Source organism: Panthera pardus, unplaced genomic scaffold (genome assembly GCF_024362965.1).
Source record: "Panthera pardus isolate Hobbes unplaced genomic scaffold, ASM2436296v1 HiC_scaffold_2, whole genome shotgun sequence".
Taxonomy (NCBI): Eukaryota; Metazoa; Chordata; class Mammalia; order Carnivora; family Felidae; genus Panthera; species Panthera pardus.
The window spans coordinates 774,988-792,836 of record NW_026526765.1 but is presented as its reverse complement, the minus strand read 5'-3'; the positions used below and the strand labels follow the sequence as shown (position 1 = coordinate 792,836).

The 17,849-nt window shown below is 67.0% G+C and overlaps 1 protein-coding gene across 3 annotated transcripts; it reads right to left on the bottom strand.

The window, feature by feature from the left end:
* Positions 1–479: 479 nt before the first annotated feature.
* Positions 480–16,612, bottom strand: SLC6A18 (solute carrier family 6 member 18). 3 transcript variants are annotated; one of them, XM_019450858.2, is made up of 13 exons: positions 16,420–16,609; positions 12,009–12,149; positions 11,231–11,368; positions 10,456–10,637; positions 8,917–9,027; positions 8,055–8,167; positions 5,811–5,939; positions 4,104–4,260; positions 3,427–3,631; positions 2,869–3,028; positions 1,547–1,709; positions 968–1,018; positions 658–720 (listed from the first exon to the last, which is right to left on the bottom strand). In XM_019450858.2, the coding sequence occupies exons 1-12, from the start codon at positions 16,577–16,579 to the stop codon at positions 974–976; spliced, it is 1,704 nt and encodes a 567-aa protein (XP_019306403.2). In that variant the 5' UTR covers positions 16,580–16,609; the 3' UTR covers positions 658–720; positions 968–973. The 3 variants fall into 3 exon arrangements, with proteins under 3 accessions (XP_053762823.1, XP_019306402.2, XP_019306403.2); XM_053906848.1 differs by lacking the exon at positions 968–1,018 and having other exon boundaries at positions 480–720; positions 10,456–10,751; positions 16,420–16,612; XM_019450857.2 differs by lacking the exon at positions 968–1,018 and having other exon boundaries at positions 480–720; positions 16,420–16,610.
* Between the last annotated feature and the right edge of the window lie 1,237 nt (positions 16,613–17,849).

The window sequence follows — 17,849 nt, the reverse complement described above, 5'->3', positions numbered from 1 at the left end:
ACCCATCCTGGGACGGGAGTGGCTGGGCCATCGCTCTGCAAGGGCTCCCCGCACGTCGGTCATAGCAGACTCTGCCCACGCACGACCCGAGTGCTCCAGGCACGGAAAGGGGCTTCTGTGGGCGAAGGCTTCGCTTCAAGCTCACCATGGGGACAGCCTCCACTTTTCCTCGGAGGTCACCCTTCAGGCTCCTTCAACTCTTACGGTGCCAGGCCCTCGGCTGCACAGGCCCTGAGATGTCTGCACAGCACCGCCCCCCCCCACCCCCGCCCGTCCTTCTGCCCGTGGATGCACCTGCTGGGCTCAGCGTCTGGCCACCCAGGTGGCAGGGCCCCAGGAGCTGGACACCAGGCTCTCTCCCATCTGGAGGACAGTGTGGACCACGGGGATGGAGGCAGGCTGTACCCGGAGCAGGGTCTGGGGAGCGCGACGGTGTTGGGAAGCAGCAACCACAGGCCTCAGGATCGGGGCAGGTGTAATGTCGGCACGTGGCACACGGGCTGGCCCTCCCGGCCACCCCCCGCCCAGCCCTCAGCAGGCCCCTCCACCCTACAGCTTCGGGCACCTGTCCCGCCCGGTGTCCTTCTTCCGTCTGTGTGCAGCGAGCAGCTGGGCCAGTGCCACGGCCGGGACCCACAGTATAGGCAGGAAGCACAGGAGGACACAGGCGGCCTGCACCCAGCCCGGGTAGGACTTCTCCTGCCGCGACGGGAACCACACCTAGAGGGACACGCGGCCACGGTGACTGAGCGGTGTGGGGCGGCCTCACCCTGCCTCTCCTCCAGGGGAGGGGGGGCGGTATGGGGCCCTGAAGCCTTGTGGGGATTGGGGGTCTGGGGTTCGGGACACCGTGCCCTGCAGAGAGCCTCCCACCGGCCTGAGGGGCTGCTCCAGCCTGACCTGCTGGACATGGGCGGACCCTGTGCCCCCCGCCCCCTTCTCTGTAAGGCGGGGCAACACCGCCCACCTGACTTCAGGCACCGCTTTTGAGGCCAACGTGAGACACTAGTGTGTGAATCTGATAGGGCAAAATTCGTGAAAATTCTTGAGAAATGTGCCACTGCTCCTTCTGCAGTGCCTGGCAATGTCACACTGGGGAGAAGACACTGCAGCACAGACCAAGTTTTGAGGGGCCAGAGGTGGTGGCCGGTCAGGGCGTCACAGCTCCGAGTGCAGCCCGGGGGACAAGGGCTGGCCCCAGGGAGTGACCTATGCTCCTGTTGTCACGCGGCTTGGTGGCAGCTCAGTGACACGCATCCTGCACGCCTTCCTTCAACTCGGACCAGGAGTGGGCATCCGCGGGCCGGCCCCAAGGTGTGTGCGAGGGGTGGCTCAAGGCCACGTCCCTGCGTGAGCCGCTCCAGGGTCTGAGGGTTGCTCTGGTCCCCCCACCACTGACCGGGGCCCACGGCCCCTGCCAGAGTCAGCTCTGACGCCCCGTGGGACGCTGGAGTTCCGGCGGCCTAGGGTCTCGGCGAAGGCGGCCCACAGGGCCACGTAGGGCAGCACCGGGGAGGGGCCAGGCCAGGCCCCCCGGAGGACGTACGTATTGGGTGTCCCAGGCCTTGTAGCTGAGCGGCGTCCGGGCCAGGGTGGCAACGTAGGCCACAAAGATCGTGAGCAGTAGCAGCGGGCTGACAACCTTCCAGGTCACCTGCCAGTAGAGGCCGGGCCGCCTCCCCGTCATGCTCTCTATGTCATCGCTGAACCTGCCACAGGGACACCGGGCTCGGGCTCACTCACAGGGCCACTGAGATGTGGCCCACGGGGCCGTCCCCCACCTCCGCGCTGAACTTTCTGAGCCACCGCCAGCTGGGGCAGCACTCTCGGGTCCTGACGGGGACTCACCCCACCCCCCCAGGCCTGCGTGGAAAAGGTCCGAGCAATCAGGTCGCCCGGCCGGGGGAGAGGGCTGGACAGGCGGGCCTCCTGGGGCCTCCCAGCCTCTGCCGACCCCAAGGAGGAGGCCGGCCCGGGCCCTAGTAAGTTGCCCCGGGCAGGCCCCGTGGAGCTCCCCCTGAGGGAGGCTCCGGCTGCCGAGAGACGGTGTGGGCAGTGGAGCCCCGACGGGCCCCGGCCGTGGGAGGGCAGGAGACGCCAGACCTAGTGCCCGTCAGGGCCTGCGGGGTCGAGGACCCAGGACGCGTGGCGGTCCCCCAGTGTCTCCTGAGACCCCACGGCTGGTTGTACCCAGGGCTCACTATGTCTCCCCACGTTGTGGGCCAGCCCCGCTCCTGCCTCTCTAGGTGGCCAGCGTCCCTCCTTGGGACGAGACCTCTGGCCCCTGTCCCCACAGAGCAGCGATGAAGGCCCTGGCACGCAGGGCCTCCCGGGACCCCTTGAGGAACGAGGACGGAGGTCGCAACTGCTGGGACCATCTGAGCAGGGCTATGGTTGGGGCAGCAGGTGTGTGACAGGTGAGACTGACAGGTGTGAGTACGAGTGTGGGTACGAGTGTGAGCACAAGTGGGACAGGTGTGAGCGCAGGTGTGCAGGGGGCCGACGCGGGCAGGATGGGCAGGACCGAGAGGGGCGTTCTCAGAGGCCTCTGGGTTGGGGGCAGGGCCGTGCGGCCCTGCTACTGCCTCAGTGTCCGCTTGTCCTTGGACCTTAGCAACCCGCCCTGCCTGGTTGCAGACCAGCCATCTTGCCACCACCACCGCCCCCCCCCCCCCCCCCCGCAGAAGGTTGAAGGCCGCGCAGCCAGGGGGAGCAGGGCCCCCAGGGCGCTTCTTGGGAGCTCTGGGAGCCGCCCCGTTTGTTCTGGGGAGAGGCTCAGGCGGTCCCGCCCCGTCCTGTGCTGCCCGGGAGACCAGCTGCTCGATGCCCGGACGCAGAGGGCGGGGCCCCGAGGGGCGGCTCACTCACCGCTGCACCCCATAAACGTAAGCCACCCCGACCACTTCAAAGAACGCAAAGACCATGAGGTTCAGAGGCGCAGCATAGTTGTCGAAAATCTCCAGCCAGTAGTTTCCCGACTGCAGCGTGAAGCAGATCGCCGAGAGGAAGCAGACCAGGCAGGCCAGCCCTGGGGGAACGGGGCCCCCTGGTCTGAGCGGCGCCCGGCCTCCGCGGCCCCCGCCCCGGCCCGTGCGCCCCCTCTCCTCGCCCGCTCCTCCCGCCGCCGCCCTGTGCCGCGGCCAGAGACAGGAGGGCACGGGATGGCGGCTTGGCGTCGGTGGGCAGTGCTGGGGCCGGTCGGTGGCGGGGGGGGGGGTTGCCGGTCTGCGCCTGCCCGACCCCCTGCTCTCCTGTGCTGGCCCTCGTGGGCTGTTGGGTCAGGGAGAGAGCCACCGAGACCGGCCCCGAGGGGTGACGAGCCAGACCCAGCCTTCCCCCGGGACCGGGCCACAGCCCCAGAGCCTTCGTGGACGAAGGGTATCGGGACGGCGGGTGGGAGGACGGGGGATGGGCCCGTCCACTCACCAGTCAGGACCTCCTTGGGGACGAATCTGTGCGTGACCCCCATATCCAGGAGTGGCGTAATGATGCTCTCCATGTTCCCGAACATGGACGACAGGCCCAAGGTGAACAACATCCCAAAGAAGAGCACGGCCCAGCCGGGGGCCCCCGGCATGTGGAGGATGGCTTCCGTGAAGATGATGAAGGCCAGCCCCGTGCCGGAGGCGCTCTGCAATGCACGTGCGCCAGCAAGCCCCAGGTGACACACCGTGGTGACCGACACCCCCCCCCAAGGGGAAAGCAGCGGCCCCACCCTTTCTGGCCTCAGGACCAGCCACAGCTGTGCCCCTGAGGGGACAGAACCTCTTCCCCTTTAACACCTCGCAGCCAGCGGGTGACCGCGGGCCCCGGGACGTCGGGCTCAGGTGCCCGTCAGCTGCCCGGAGAACCCGCCTTCTGATGGCCCACCCTAGCCTGCTGCCCCACCCGCGTGACCCAGGCTCTGTGCGCCAGCAGCAGCGGGTGTCCCGGGCCGGCCCACCCCAGCCTGCTGCCCCGGCCAGACACACTGCATCTGAGGCCACAGGCGCTCTGGAAGCCAAGCCTGGCCGAGGCACGGGGTCGGCCCAGTGTCCTTTGTCCACAGCCCGCAGGCCGGTCTGGGCCAGGCCTGTGGAGAAGGCTTGCGGCCCCTCAGGTACCTTGTCCAGAAAGTCTTCCAGGCGGCAGGTCTCCAGGCCGAGCCGGGCCACCCTCTCGGGCTGGGTGGCGTTCAGGTGCGTGAGGACGGCAGCATAGTCGTCCCTGTCGACGCTCTGGTCCGGGAGCTCGAACGCGTTGATGAGCCGGAGGATGTTTCTGCAGAGACACAGGCCGGCGCACGCTGGGCTGGGCGCCCTGAACCCCGGAAGCACCCGGGAGGACAGCAGCACTCGCAGGGGGGTGCTGAGGGACCGGGCCTGCGGGGACGCTCCCCGAGGGCCACAGTGGGGTGGTGGCAGCACCCTGGCCTCCTCGACCTGGGCCCCGGGGCGGCGCCCTGGAAGTGTTTCAGAAAGAACCGGGGCCCCTGCTTTCCGGCCTCCTGCTGCCTCCGTCAGACGCTCCCGGTCTTCAAGGCTGGCGGCTCACGCACAGGTCGGTGGGCGTCCCCGGGCGTTTCGATCTGCCCACTTGCTGTGTGCGTCCGTGACCCTGACGTTAGGACCGGTGCTGCTCCTGGGGTTGGCAGTGGCCGGGCCCAGAGTTGCACCGACGCCCTGCCTTCCGCGAACACCTTCACAGTCCGCTCAGTGCCGTCGTGATCGCGCTTTTGTGCTCTTTGCCGGTGATTTGCTATTTAAAATGTGCCCCGAGTGCGGCGCTCGAGTGCTGTCTGGTGTCCCACGTGCCAGGCGGCCGAGCCGGGGCGCACAGGGGAGCCTCGTCAGCCCTGCCGGAGTCACTGCCGCCACCCTGGGCAGTGTCCACGGACCGACACTTGTTCACGGTGCTCCGTGGAAACAGCTGGAAGTACTGACCCCCCCCCCCGTCCCCCACTGGGGGTCACGCTGTTCACCGTGTGGGCGCTGCAGCCTCTGGAACATTCCGCAGGGTGCACGCGCCCCGCTGTGCCCAAGCTCAGGCTGCCCGTGGCGCAGCTGCTCTGTCTCCCCCTCCGCCCTCAGCGTGGCCCGAGCGTGGTCAGAACAGGTGGCGCTGTGGACAGGGGCCTGGTCATGGGGCCACTCTGGGCGCTGTGGGCGCTTGGCAGCTGGTACAGGGTGTGCCTCTGCTCCCCTCTGGGTTCTGGCGGGCGAGCCACCGCCGTCTGCAAGCTACAATCAGCCGTCTTAGCGCAGCTGGGCCATCGATGCAGCAGCTCCAAATGTGAGGCCATCCTGACCGCCTCCACGGCCTGGGCTGTTGTGGCAAATGGCCACAGACAGCCTCGAAGCAACATTCACCCTCCCCCAGCTCTGAGGCCGGAAGTCCCAGGTAGGGGTGTGGGCAGGGCTGCGCTACGTCCTGAGGCTCCAGGGGAGGGTCCTTCCCGCCTCTTCCAGCCCCTGGTGCCCCAGGCGTCCCTCCAACCCCTGTCTCTCTCATCACATGGCCTCCTGCGTGTGCGTGCGTGTTCACGTGTGTGCCCAGTGTGCGTGTTCACACGTGTGTGCACACACGCATGCCCCTGCCTGTCTCTCATGAGGAGCCCGCTCACTGGGTCAGGTCCTCACTCAGCATGACCTCATCTTAACCCACATCTGCCAAAGACCCCACGTCCACATCAGGTCACCTTCCAGGCTGCGGGTGGACGCGGGCTTCTGGGGACGCTCCACCTCACTCCCTAGGGATATAAGGGTGGTTGTGTGCGGCCCTGTGCTCCGCGGACAACTCGCCCTCAGAGCCACCACGGGCACCGTGCTCACCTGTCCAGGCAACGCCCATGGTCGTTGGCCGCCTTGAATCCCAGAACGGAAAACATAGCAATGGACGCGTAGAGGGAGGTCAGGCTGTTGACCAGGGAGATGATCACTGCGTCCTTCTCACAGTTGTTCCTGGCGGACACAGGCACACTGTGCCACTGTGCTCTGGGCCACTACGCACACACACCCCCAAGCCCCCCCCGCCGCACACGGAGCTGGTATGCCTGCGGCCCTGAGTGCCGGTGCTGTCCCGACGGTCTCCGGACTGGCTCAGAACCCTCCCCGCTGACCCCCTCCCTGACCACACCCCCTGCTGACCCCCTCCCATTGACCCTTCCTCACTGACCCCTCCCTGACCACACCTCCCTGCTAATCCCTCCCACTGACCCCCCCCCGACCACACCTCCCCGCTGAGACCCTCCCCACTGACCCTTCCCCACTGACCCCCTCCCTGACCACACCTCCCTGCTGACCCCTCCCACTGACCCCTCCCTGCCCACACCTCCCTGCTGACTCCTCCCTGACCATACCTTCCTGCTGATCCCTTCCACTGAGCCTTCCCCACTGACCCCTCCCTGCTGACCCCTTCCCCACTGACCCCCTCCCTGACCACACCTCCCTGCTGACCCCCTTCCCATTGACCCTTCCTCACTGACCCCTCCCTGACCACACCTCCCTGCTAATCCCTCCCACTGACCCCCCCCGACCACACCTCCCCGCTGAGACCCTCCCCACTGACCCTTCCCCACTGACCCCCTCCCTGCCCACACCTCCCTGCTGACCCCTCCCACTGACCCTTCTTCACTGACCCCCTCCATGACCACACCTCCCTGCTGACCCCTCCCTGGGCACACCTCCCTGCTGACCCCCTTCCCATTGACCCTTCCTCACTGACCCCTGCCTGACCACACCTCCTTGCTAATCCCTCCTACTGACCCCTCCCTGACCACACCTCCCCGCTGAGCCCCTCCCCACTGACCCTTCCCCATTGACCCCCTCCCTGACCACACCTCCCTGCTGACCCCTCCCACTGACCCCTCCCTGCTGACCCCTTCCCTGCCCACACCTCCCTGCTGACTCCTCCCTGACCACACCTCCCTACTGATCCCTTCCACTGAGCCTTCCCCACTGACCCCTCCCTGCTGACCCCTCCCTGACCACACCTCCCCGCTGACCCCCTTCCCATTGACCCTTCCTCACTGACCCCTCCCTGACCACACCTCCCTGCTAATCCCTCCCACTGACTCCTCCCCACTGACCCCTCCCTGACTACACCTCCCCACTGAGCCCCTCCCCAGTGACCCTTCCCCACTGACCCCTCCCTGACCACACCTCCCTGCTAATCCCTCCCACTGACCCCTCCCCACTGACCCCTCCCTGACCACACCTCCCTGCTGACCCCTCCCACTGACCCTTCCCCGCTGACCCCCTCCCTGCCCACACCTCCCTGCTGACCCCTCCCACTGACCCTTCCTCACTGACCCCCTCCCTGACCACACCTCCCCGCTGACCCCCTCCCTGCTAACCCCCTCCCCAAAAGCCTCCCTGCCACGCACCCACCCCAGCTCAGGGCTGTGGATTGGCTAAAGCCCTCAGCCCCCACCCTGCCCCCAAGGCCTGGGCACAGGTCGCCGAGGATGACACAGGGCACCATGGAGCAGCCTTGCTGAGGCGGTCTCCGTGCGAGAGAGCACCCGAGCCCCTTGGAGCAGGCTGGGCGGTCACTTGTCAGGGGCAGTCGTGCGAAGCACCCAGGCCCACCACCCGCATCCCCACCCCTGCGCCTCTGAGGGGAGAGGTTCTGACCACCGCGTAGAACCATGTTCGTGTGGAGGTGGCCTGGTTTACGACGCGGCGGATGGTGCGTTAGTGACCGAGCAGCTCGGGTCTCCCCCACGAGGTGGGAGAGTGAGCAGTGACCAGGGAGGCTGACACACACTGGATTTCTGCTTTCCTGGCCTTGTGCCTGGCACACATACATGGTCCCGTTGGCGTCAGCCTTGTTCCTGGGATTGATTATCCGGCACTCTTCCTCCGGAACACGCCAGAAGCTGCCGTAGGGGCCCTAACCCCCAGCCCTCAGGGGATGGCTGAGTGACTGGTAGAATCCCCACGAGTCCCTTCTTATCACAGGTTCACAGCAGTTCACCCTCCCCCTGCGCAGGGTGTCCCGACGCGGGCGCTCTGTGCTGCTCCCAGGAGCTTGGGGACAGGAGGCCCGGAACCCGCCCTGAGTCCGGCCCCTACCTGGGCGGGTTGTAACTCGCAAAAGCGATGTGTCCTCCAAAGGCCAGGGACAGGGAAAAGAATATCTGCGTGGCTGCGTCCAGCCACACGCGGGGGCTCTGGAGAATCCGCACCTGGAAAGACAGGGGGGCCCCGTCGTGCAGCAGACAGGCCACACTGAGCGGGGAGCCCACAGCCCCGGATGGTCCCAAGCGGGACATGTTAAATAAAGCCACGGCTCCCATCTGCGTGGGACACACGGGCTCTGAGAACGCGGCCGACAGGCCTCTCAGGGCTGAGGTCCCAGTGACAAGACGCCTGCTTCCTCTGCTCCTCGAAGATGTGGGGGCTCTGAGCGACCGAAGGGCCCCGGCAGCTCCACGGGCACGCGCTCCCTGGTGTTGCTGCTGCGGGGGACGGGACGGGCAGGCCGAGCCCACGCCCTGTGCAGCCCCCGGCAACTCCCAGGGGACGCCGGGGGCCCACAGAGCGTGGGGTGGTCCAGGAGGGTGCGGGCTGCGGCCCTTCACCTGGCGGGGTGCACGCAGCGGGAGAAGCCCTTGGAGGTGGGGGGTCTGGGCACTAGGGGTGGGACGTCCGGGGCCCCGGCCGGCTTCTCCTCTGAACCCCGCCCGCAACGCCCCTCAGGCACCAAAGTCCACGCGTCACGAACCAAGCCCTCCGTCTGCTCCCTGCACTCTGACCCTACCCTCCTCCCTGAGACCCCATAGCATCCCCCCCGCCCTCACCCCCACACGGCCCCGGGTGCCCTGGCCTGTGGCTCATGGCCACGCACATGGCCAGGGGATGCAGTGAGCTGGGCTGGGCTGGGCTCTGGCTCAGGTGTTTCCAGGAGCCCAGACTTCAGTCCAGACCAACTTACATCTGGCGTGAACAGGTACGTTAACCCTTCGACCGCCCCGGGCAGGCTGAGTCCTCTGATAAGGAAGATTGTCAGGACCAGGTAAGGGAACAGCGCTGTGAAATAAATTGCCTTAAGAGAAAAAAACCGTTAGACTTTGCAATGGTATCTGTTCGGTACAAAACCTTTAAGAGGCAGACGTGACGTGAACGCCTCAGTGGCCAGGCTCCCGTCTCTCATCCGGGATTCGGACTGGGGGGAGGCGGGCAGCAGCCCGGGGCCTGGGGGTGTGGGCCCCAGTCAGTCTCTGAGGGTTGGGGGCTCACGGGGATGGTCACACGTGGGTTCACATACGCCCTTGTGTCTGTGGGTGGGCACGGTCCCCACGGGGCAGGTGGGCCTCCCTCCCCCCCCCCCCGGTGCCCACAAGTGGCCACTTCGCAGGGACCACACACCCACCCGCACCCCTTTCCCCAGCCTAGGACCAGGGCCCCGTCAGGTGTGGTCAGGGGTCCACACAGAAGGAATCCACAGACGACGGACGGTCTTCCCTCCCCACCGCCCCCAAGTTCCCGAGCACAGACTGACTGGGGAGTCGCCCGGGTGCCTCTCTAGGGCGTCTGCCGCAGGGTCATTTGGAGTTTCTGGCTGGCTCGTTGGGCCTCACGGTTGTTTTGGTCTAATTCAGTCATTCCGGTCCTCTAAGTCATGAAGATGCTCACGTGAGAGCAACTATAACGCTCACACCCGACAGTAAGTGTGCAGGCACGTGCACACACCGGGATCTGTGTGAGAGGGCGCAGCTGTGTGCCGGGAGCCGCGTCGCTGGCGTTGTGAGGGGGGATGCGTGAAGCCCCGGGCCCGTCCGCGCCCCCGGAGAAGAGAGGGTGCGCGCCCGAGGTGGGCTCGTGGGCCCGGGCCCGGGGCCCCCCGGGTCCTCTCTGCTCAGGAACCACGTAACTATCGCCACAAGACGGTACGCTGTTGAACACAAATGTGCCAGCCGCGCACCCGCTGCTCGCAGCAGTGTTTGTGAAACGTGCGCCAGTCGGGGGAAGGCGGAGGAGGCAGTGCAGCGGGAGCGAGGGCCCCGCCTCACTCGGTGGGCAGCATCGCTCCCAGAGGGACCGAAGGCCGAGCCCTGAATCCATCCCCGAGACTGAACGGTCGCCGCTGAGAAGCTGGCACAGGACGTGGACGGGCGTCACCAGAAATACCCGGGGACTGGGAGAGGCGGGGACGGAGAAGGGAGGGGACCCGCGGGAAGCAGGATGGCGGGCCGAGACCAGATCCAGAGTCGCACCAAACGCAGATGGTCTGAACAGCCAAACAAGGGCAGGGACTGCCAGCCCAGGAAAAAAAGCAAGACCCGAACCGGGTGTGTCGACAAGAAACACGACTGACGCACAGAGACCCGAACAGGTTAAAAGGAGAAGGGGCAACAGCTGCCACGTTCACAGGGCGGCACGGGGTCCTCACATCTGCACCCTCCCAGCAGAGCCGCCCAGCAGACGCTGAGCGGAAGGGAGCTGGGCAGTGGGGTCCGCCCCAGGGGCTCACCTTCCCCGTGGATTCGATGCCTCTGATGACACACACGTACACGACGGCCCAGGACGCGGCCAAGCAGGCCAGCAGCCGCCACTGGATGGAGCCGCTGTCGCTGACGTCGGCCGTGACGTTCAGCGTCCGCCGGTACCAGAAGTAGCTCACGGGGCTGCTGGCCTGGCACTCTGCCTCGAACCCTGGAACCCGGGAGGGCCCGTCAAGGGCTGGCCACGGGGCTCGGGCCTGGATCCGGGCTCTGCAGGCCTCCCCCCGGGAGTGCAGTTCGTACATAATTGTCCTGGGGCTGCTGGCTGAGCACCAGGCACGGCAGGTGAGACCCGTGCCCTCTGCTGCCCAGGGTGTCCAGCCGAGGCCTAGAGGGCTGACCCGGGCAGCTTCAGGGCCCAGACTTGCCCCCCGCCCCCCCTGCCCACGCGGGCCTTGTTCAGAACGCGCCGAACTCAAGTTAGTATCAGCAGAGGCAGGAAGGGAAGGGGGGTTGACACAGCTGGGCAAGCAAACTGGAAGACAGCTTTGACAGTGTCCCCTGACAGAGCGCTTGGCCCAGGTCTGGACTTAAGTCAGCAAGAGCCGAGGTGACAGCCACTCACCCTCCCGTCGCCGGGCAAGCACGAAGCTGTGCTGTGAGTACAGGGGTCCCTGGGGGCCCCGGGTCCATCAGGGGTCGGGGTCAGTGGGGTGAGAACGGGATTTCAAATGTGACGCTTCGGGGAGCCCGTGCGGGGCCCCTGGGAGCCAGGGCACTGAGCCTCCCAGCCCTCAGCACTACCTGTGCGGTTGAGGTCCAGCGGGCACGAGCCCCAGGGGAGCGGGTTCTGGAAGGAGTTGAGGAAATACCACAACACCCACGTCAGGACGGTGTTGTAGTACAGGCTGACCAGAAAGGACACGGTGAGGCAGCCCAGCCCTGCGGACGGGTGACAGTCAGCGCCTCGCCGGGGTCCCGGCCACCCCGCTCCTGCTCCCTGCCGTCCCCAAGGCCTCCCGCTGCCCGCCCCGCCGCTGGCCTGCCTCTGGCTGCGCTGGCCTCCTGGGGAGGCCTTCAGGAGGCACCGTGGCCACCCGGCAGGGGGTGTCGTGTCACAGACCCAGGGGTGCCGCTCGGCACCCCCCCCTGCAGCGCCCACCTCACAGGCACCCCGGGGCCTCCCCGGACACTCGGGAGCTCCCACGATGTGTGGGCTCGGCGCCTGTGGGACACACACCCACGTGACCGGGGACAGCCTGCCGCCTGCCTCCTCCTCGCGCTCTCTGGGCTCACCCCACATGGCGCCCCGCACTCGGGTCCCCGCTTGGGCTTTGGGGGAACAAAACGGCCTCCTGGGATGGGCGACCTCAGCCCGTGACTGGAGCTAGCTTCACAGGGGCGCCACCCACGTGCGCGTCCTGCCTGGTCACGTCCCCATCACGTCAGGGCATCTTTGGGGCGGGTGCGAAGCCAGCAAGCGTGGTCTGGCGTGACGAGCTGACACGGGGCTCCCGCGGGACCCGCGGTCTCCCGCCCTCCCAACCGCTACGGGACGGGGGCAGGGGTGGGGGCAGCCTACCCACTCCGCCCAGGTAGGGCGACACGGCCTTCCACACCCCGACGCTGCCTGTCCGCAGGTGCTGGCCGATGGCCAGCTCGATGTGGAAGAGTGGGATTCCCTCGAGGACCAGGGCGACGAAGTAGGGGATGAGGAAGGCCCCTGCGAAGACACAGTGGTCGCCGGAGGGTCACTGTCTGCCCGGTGGGGCCTCGGGCTCGGGGAGAGGTGCCCGCGGCCTCCTGAGAGGGGACCCGGGCCCGCACGTCGGGCCCTGGTTCTGCCACCGTTTGCAGCTGCTCGACACGTCCCGCCGCGTGACGCTGTGGCGGAGGGTTTCCCGCCACAAAGGGCAGTCTTGTCCTTACGGGGACGCCCCGAACCCCCGTCACGGGCCCTCCTGTGACGTGGGGCTGCTCCGTGCTCTTGGGGGAGCGCTGGAGCACGGTGACGTCCCGCCTGAGTACGGGCTGGGACCTGTCTCTCCACGCCTTGGGCCGAGCGGGGCCCCTGCTCCCTGTCCGGGCGCCGGGAGGTGTGGGGCGGGGGCTCCAGAGGCCTCCAAGGGGACCCACACGGGCTCCCCGCAGAGCACCCCCTGGGGTGGCTGGGGGAGCTACGCCTTTCCACGCGGTGAGCCAGCCGTAGAAGGAGCGGAAAAGCCACGGGGTTGAGGAGTGAGGCGCCCGGCCTCTCCTGGAGCCCGCAGCCCCGAGGGGTCCGGCCTGGTCGCCTGGGGGGGCTCCTGTGGGGAGATGCCGGTTCCCTGAGTCCCGCTGGACTCAGAGATGCTCTCATTCTGCCGGGGGGAGGGAGTCCCGGTCCCGCTACGGTGGGAGCCGCATTTTCTTCCAGGTAACCGCAGTCCGTGGACACCCTGGCCCTTAGACGCTCCGGGACTGACAGCCACCCCTCCCCCCTGCATGCCCGGGCCTCAGAAACGCCAGGGAACCACACTGGCCGAAATGGGTGCAGGGCAGCGACCGTGCTCCCCGCGTCTGCCTGGCTCGGCTGAGGCTGACTCTCCCCCATGAGCCGCGGGCTTGCCCTCATCGTCTGCCGGCCTCCCCCTCCTCTCTTGTGTCACCATCAGACGTTTTGACACGGACTTGGGGCCCCGGACGGGGCTACGTGGCTACACAGCCCTCAGCCCACATAAGCTTCTGCATGGGGCTCCAGTGTTTGGGGCAAAACAGTGCCTGCTGGGGTCGTCCATGTAGCAGCGAACAGGTGGAGGGTCAGGAAAGTACAATTCTGAGGACACTCGGCCTCAGTGGCCACCCGGGGAGGGGCGGGGAGGGGACAGGGCCTCAGGTGCTGGCTGAGGTCAGTCGGGCAGGGAGCACTTGGGTGGGGGCGGGGGGGGGGCACAGGGCTGGGGGTGGGGAGGGGACAGAGCCTCAGGGGCTGGCTGAGGTCAGTCCGGCAGGGAGTACCTAGGGGCAGGGGGGCGGGGAGGGGGGGGACAGGGCCGGGGGCGGGGAGGGGCGGGGCCTCAGGTGCTGGCTGAGGTCAGTCCGGCAGGCAGGGAGCACCTACGAGGAGCAGGGCCGGGGAGGGGTGGGGAGGGGAGCTTGTCTTCGTAGCTAAGCTGGTGCAGCTGAGTCTGCCGTGCTTGGGGGAGAAGAAACAGAGCAGGTCTGTGATTACAGAGACCGTGCGGTTAGGAGGGGGCATCTCGGTGCGTGAGGGGCGTGCAAGCCCTACCCAGAGAGCGTGCCGACCGCGGCTTAGGTGAAGACCGCGCCTGTCGGGGGATGGCTGCCGGTCCCAGGAGGACCCACGCATGTGCTTCGAGGAGTGGGACTCGAGCCCCACCAGACCTCCAGGCTGGCGATTCGGTGGGCTGTGCCTCCGAGCGGAATGTCCACGAGACCCCGAGCCACGCGGTTTGGAGAGCTTCCAGGCCGGTGAACACGGGCGGTGCTGGGAGGGGGCTGTGCCCGGAGCTCTGTCACCCCCACACCTGGCCCCGTGCACGCCTTCCGTCTGGCGGCTCCTGAGCCGTGTTCCTTATAAAAATCTGGTAACAGTAGCGAACTGCTCCCCTCAGTTCTGTGAAGCTGACGTGGGGCTGGGCGCAGCCCTGAGTTTGTAGCAAAGTCAGGTAAGAGCCGTGGGTCAGTAGGGGACCCGCCACTTGAGGTCCGATCCTGAGCTGGGGGCCGTGCCGTGGGCCGAGCCCTCGACCTGAGGGGTCTGTGCTCAGTTCAGGGAGATGCGGCGGAAATGGGTTAAATTCTGCTGAGTCTCGGAGAACCGGTTGGTGTGGCAAAAACACCCTCACGCGTCCGCCGTCCGAGCTCGAGAGAAGCGGGAACTGTTCTCGTCTCGTCCCCGCCGGTCTCCAGGGCCGCTGAGACCACACTTCGCGTGCCCACGCGGGGCGTCTGGGAGAGCCCCGTGCATCACCAGTGCCATCACCACGCGAGGGTGCCGGAGGCGACGTGCACCCGTGCCACGTGCTCAGCAGGTGGAGGAAAAGACGGCGCGTGCGTTCAGAGCCCCACGCGGCTGAGAATCAGCAGATCAGGATGGAGAGAACGGCCAGGGGACAGAGGAGAAGACAGGAGAGTGATGTGCTGTCTGTGTGGAGGGTTGACGCGGTGTTGCCAGCGGGAAATCCTTCCCCACGCAGTCCAGACCCCACCCGACGCCTGCGAAGCCCTGAGAGTCTCGTGCGCGTTGACGACCCGGCCGTAAAGGTCACGTGGGAGGTCAACAGCCAATACAGAAGCCAGTGCAAGAGAGGAGCATGGCGACTCTCCCTACGGGACGGCCAACCGCAGTAATTAATTCCGTGCGACTTTCCGGGCAAGGTTCTGTCGCCTGGATGGGGCCTCCGGAAACGGAAGTCCGGAACGCGGCAGTGCGGAAATCCTGGACCGCTTACGAGATGACCCACCCGCTTGTGTTGCGACAGACGCGGTTAGAAGGGTTCCTGGGCTGAAGCCCGAGACCCCGGCAGGTGCGCGAAGAGGCCACTAGCGGGTTCCACGTCCCTTTCGCTGGGAAGCGCTGACCGCTCACCAAGAAGCCGGGTGGGTGTGAGAGAATCGCGTGGGGGTGCCCCCAAGGGTTTTGCTCAATTCTGTGACGCTGTTGCCCTTTACAGACCTGAACGATCACTAATGAGAGAGAAAGTATCCACCCTCAGGAGCGTGAGTTCGCGCAAAATAAAAATGTGATCTGTTATCTGCTTATCACTTACATCTTCTTATCGAAATAATCAGTAGTGGCCAAAGTGAGACAAAACAGGGCATTCTCACACGTGAGGGTTCCTTGTTCGGGAAAAGTAGGAGTTTTGAAACGTACTTCCTGACATTTCACCGAGAGCTTTCTCACCTGGAAATAGGGCCTAAAGGAAGCATTTAGACACCAGGACCCCCTAGAGCCCGGGTGCCGGGGACTCAGACACCCCGAGCCCTCGGGGAAGGCAGCCCGGCGCATGGCCTGCGGCGATGAGGGTTCCGGAAGGCACGTCCCTGGACGGTCCCGGCACGTCGCAGCGCTGAGCCAACGGGCTCCCGCCTGTGCGGGCTCGACACGGCGCACGGGGCGGCACGGGGGCCTAGGGAGCGAGCCGGTCTTCCGCCCCGGGCTTTGCGTGATCCGTGCCAAGGAGCCTGTACTCTCAGGCGCCCGCCCGCCCCCGCCCCCATGGACGCTCCAACACCCGTGGGCCAGCGGTTCCAGGACACAGGTCTCTTCCAGCTTCTGGTCATCAGAACAAAACTAATAAACTTTCCAGAAGCAGTATCCTCATAAACAGGGAAGCCATGCCAGACAGTGGCCCGGCCACGCGGCTCCCGGAGACCCCCACCCACATTCCCCCACCATGGCCTGACCACTGTCTGCCTACCGCTGCCAGGGGGGCCACTGTGTGCCCTTGAAAGCGGGAAGGACGACTCCCCATCGGAAAAGGGCGGCGTGGGGTCACCCGTGCAGATTTCCATTTCTTCTGGGGGGGCCGACGAATCTCCCCTGAAGGAGACGCTCCCCACATTGCCAACCGGACGCCTGGGGGACCCGGGAAGATTGCCCCGTGGGACTGTCGGGGGCCCTCGGGTCTTACAGGTGCAGAAGGAGGCTTGAGGGCAAGTTGACCTGGCACCGAAACCAGACGGGGCCCAAGGTCGGACCCCAGAAGAGGACCAGCCTGGCCCGGGCGACGTTCCGTGTCAGCTCCCGAGGGCCCTGGGAGACAGGGCGGTTGCCTGACACCACCTCGGACTTGGGAAGAGATGAGGGCGGTCTGGCCGTGCAAAGGCCGGGGGGTAGGCGGCCCGGCCAGCGCGCACCTGCAAACCTCAGGGGAACTCGGGGGAGGGCGGTGTGCAGAAAGCACCCCTGAGTCCCGTAAGGCCGAGACGCCCTCGGACTGGACCTCGAGGGCCGGGATGCCCCCCCGGAGGCCCAGCCCACGGCTCACCTCCCCCGTACGTCTGGCACAGGTACGGGAACCTCCAGATGTTGCCCAGGCCCACGGCGAAGCCGATGCAACTCAGGAGGTACTGCAGCCTGTTGTCCCAGCTGGGCCTCTCGTGCCCGCCGTCGGCCCCGCGTGGGTCTGGGCCCAGGGCGCACGCCATGCCTGCCACTCGCTCCCTCACAGTCCCCCTCACACCCCACGTACGTCCGCGTTATTTAAAGGAAAACCAGCGGAGCCCGTTAATTGGTAACCCGGGCCGGGCTCCTGCTCTAACTCGGGCGGTTGCTCCCTGACCCCATGGCCTCCGCCCACCACCCCCCACCCCCTGCCCCCCGGCTCCTGCCCGGCCGGTGCCCCACCACCTCGAGAACATGCCCGCAGGGGCGTCCTGCTCCCTGTCGGGGACCTGCAGGCCCCCAGCACCGGGGCACGTTGGGTTGTTTTATGAAAATCACTGCCCTTCTCGTCAACTGATTGACACACGGTTGCAGCCTCACTCGTCGCCGTGAGCAGTGGCCGAGCCCAGGCCCCGCGCCCTCGCCCGCTTTCCCCCGATGGCGGACACCGTGTCCAGTCCCAGTGGGACGCTGGCCGGTCACCTCGGCACACGCCCGCCACCTGAGGGTCCTTCCCGGCCCCGTCTCTCCTCTGCACTGCACCGTCATCTCAAGAAGGTTATGCGAGCGGCACCCGCGTGTGGGACCCGGGGGCGGGCCTGCGCCACGCGGCCGTGACCTCAGGCGGCCCATCGGGGGCACGGCCACCGGGCTGTCCTCCTCACGGTGGCCGTGGACAGTGCCACTGTCCTCCTCACGGTGGCCGTGGACAGTGCGTTCACCACGCAGAAGGGCGTGGTCTTCGTGCAGACGGGGGACAAACGTCCGGGGAGGGAACAGGTGGCCTCTGGTGTCCTGTCCGCTCCTAAGCCACGTTCATTTTCCGGAGATTGAGTGTAAACTCCTGGCCGGTGGCACACGTCCCTCTTCCGGGGACGGGCACACGAGCTGAAGGTCCGCCTCACCCCTGCACGCCCCTGTCCCAGAGGGACTCCCCAAGGGGGGCGAGTGTCAGGGGTCAGGGCCGGGGGTGGAGGCGCTTCTGTTGCTTCCCAGCGCCCACCGGCACCGCAGGCAGCGGGTGGGATGGTGTGACGCCCACAGCACGGGGGAGGGGCGGGCTCAGCCAGGCCGGGGGCCCCGCGCGGTGGGCTCGAGGGGGACGGGCAGACGCAGCAGACTCAGCCCGGGCCACCCGCTGAGGCCCCGGACCCGCGGACGCCCCGTGGATGCCTGCAGGACAGGCGGGGACCCCGGTGGACACGCTTCCAGGGGCTCCTTTCTGGGTGGGAGGGGGAGTGAGAAGGCGAGGGGAGGGTGTAGCCCCCGCCCAGCCCACCTGACCTCTGACCTCAAAGGGCGCCGCGGCCTGCC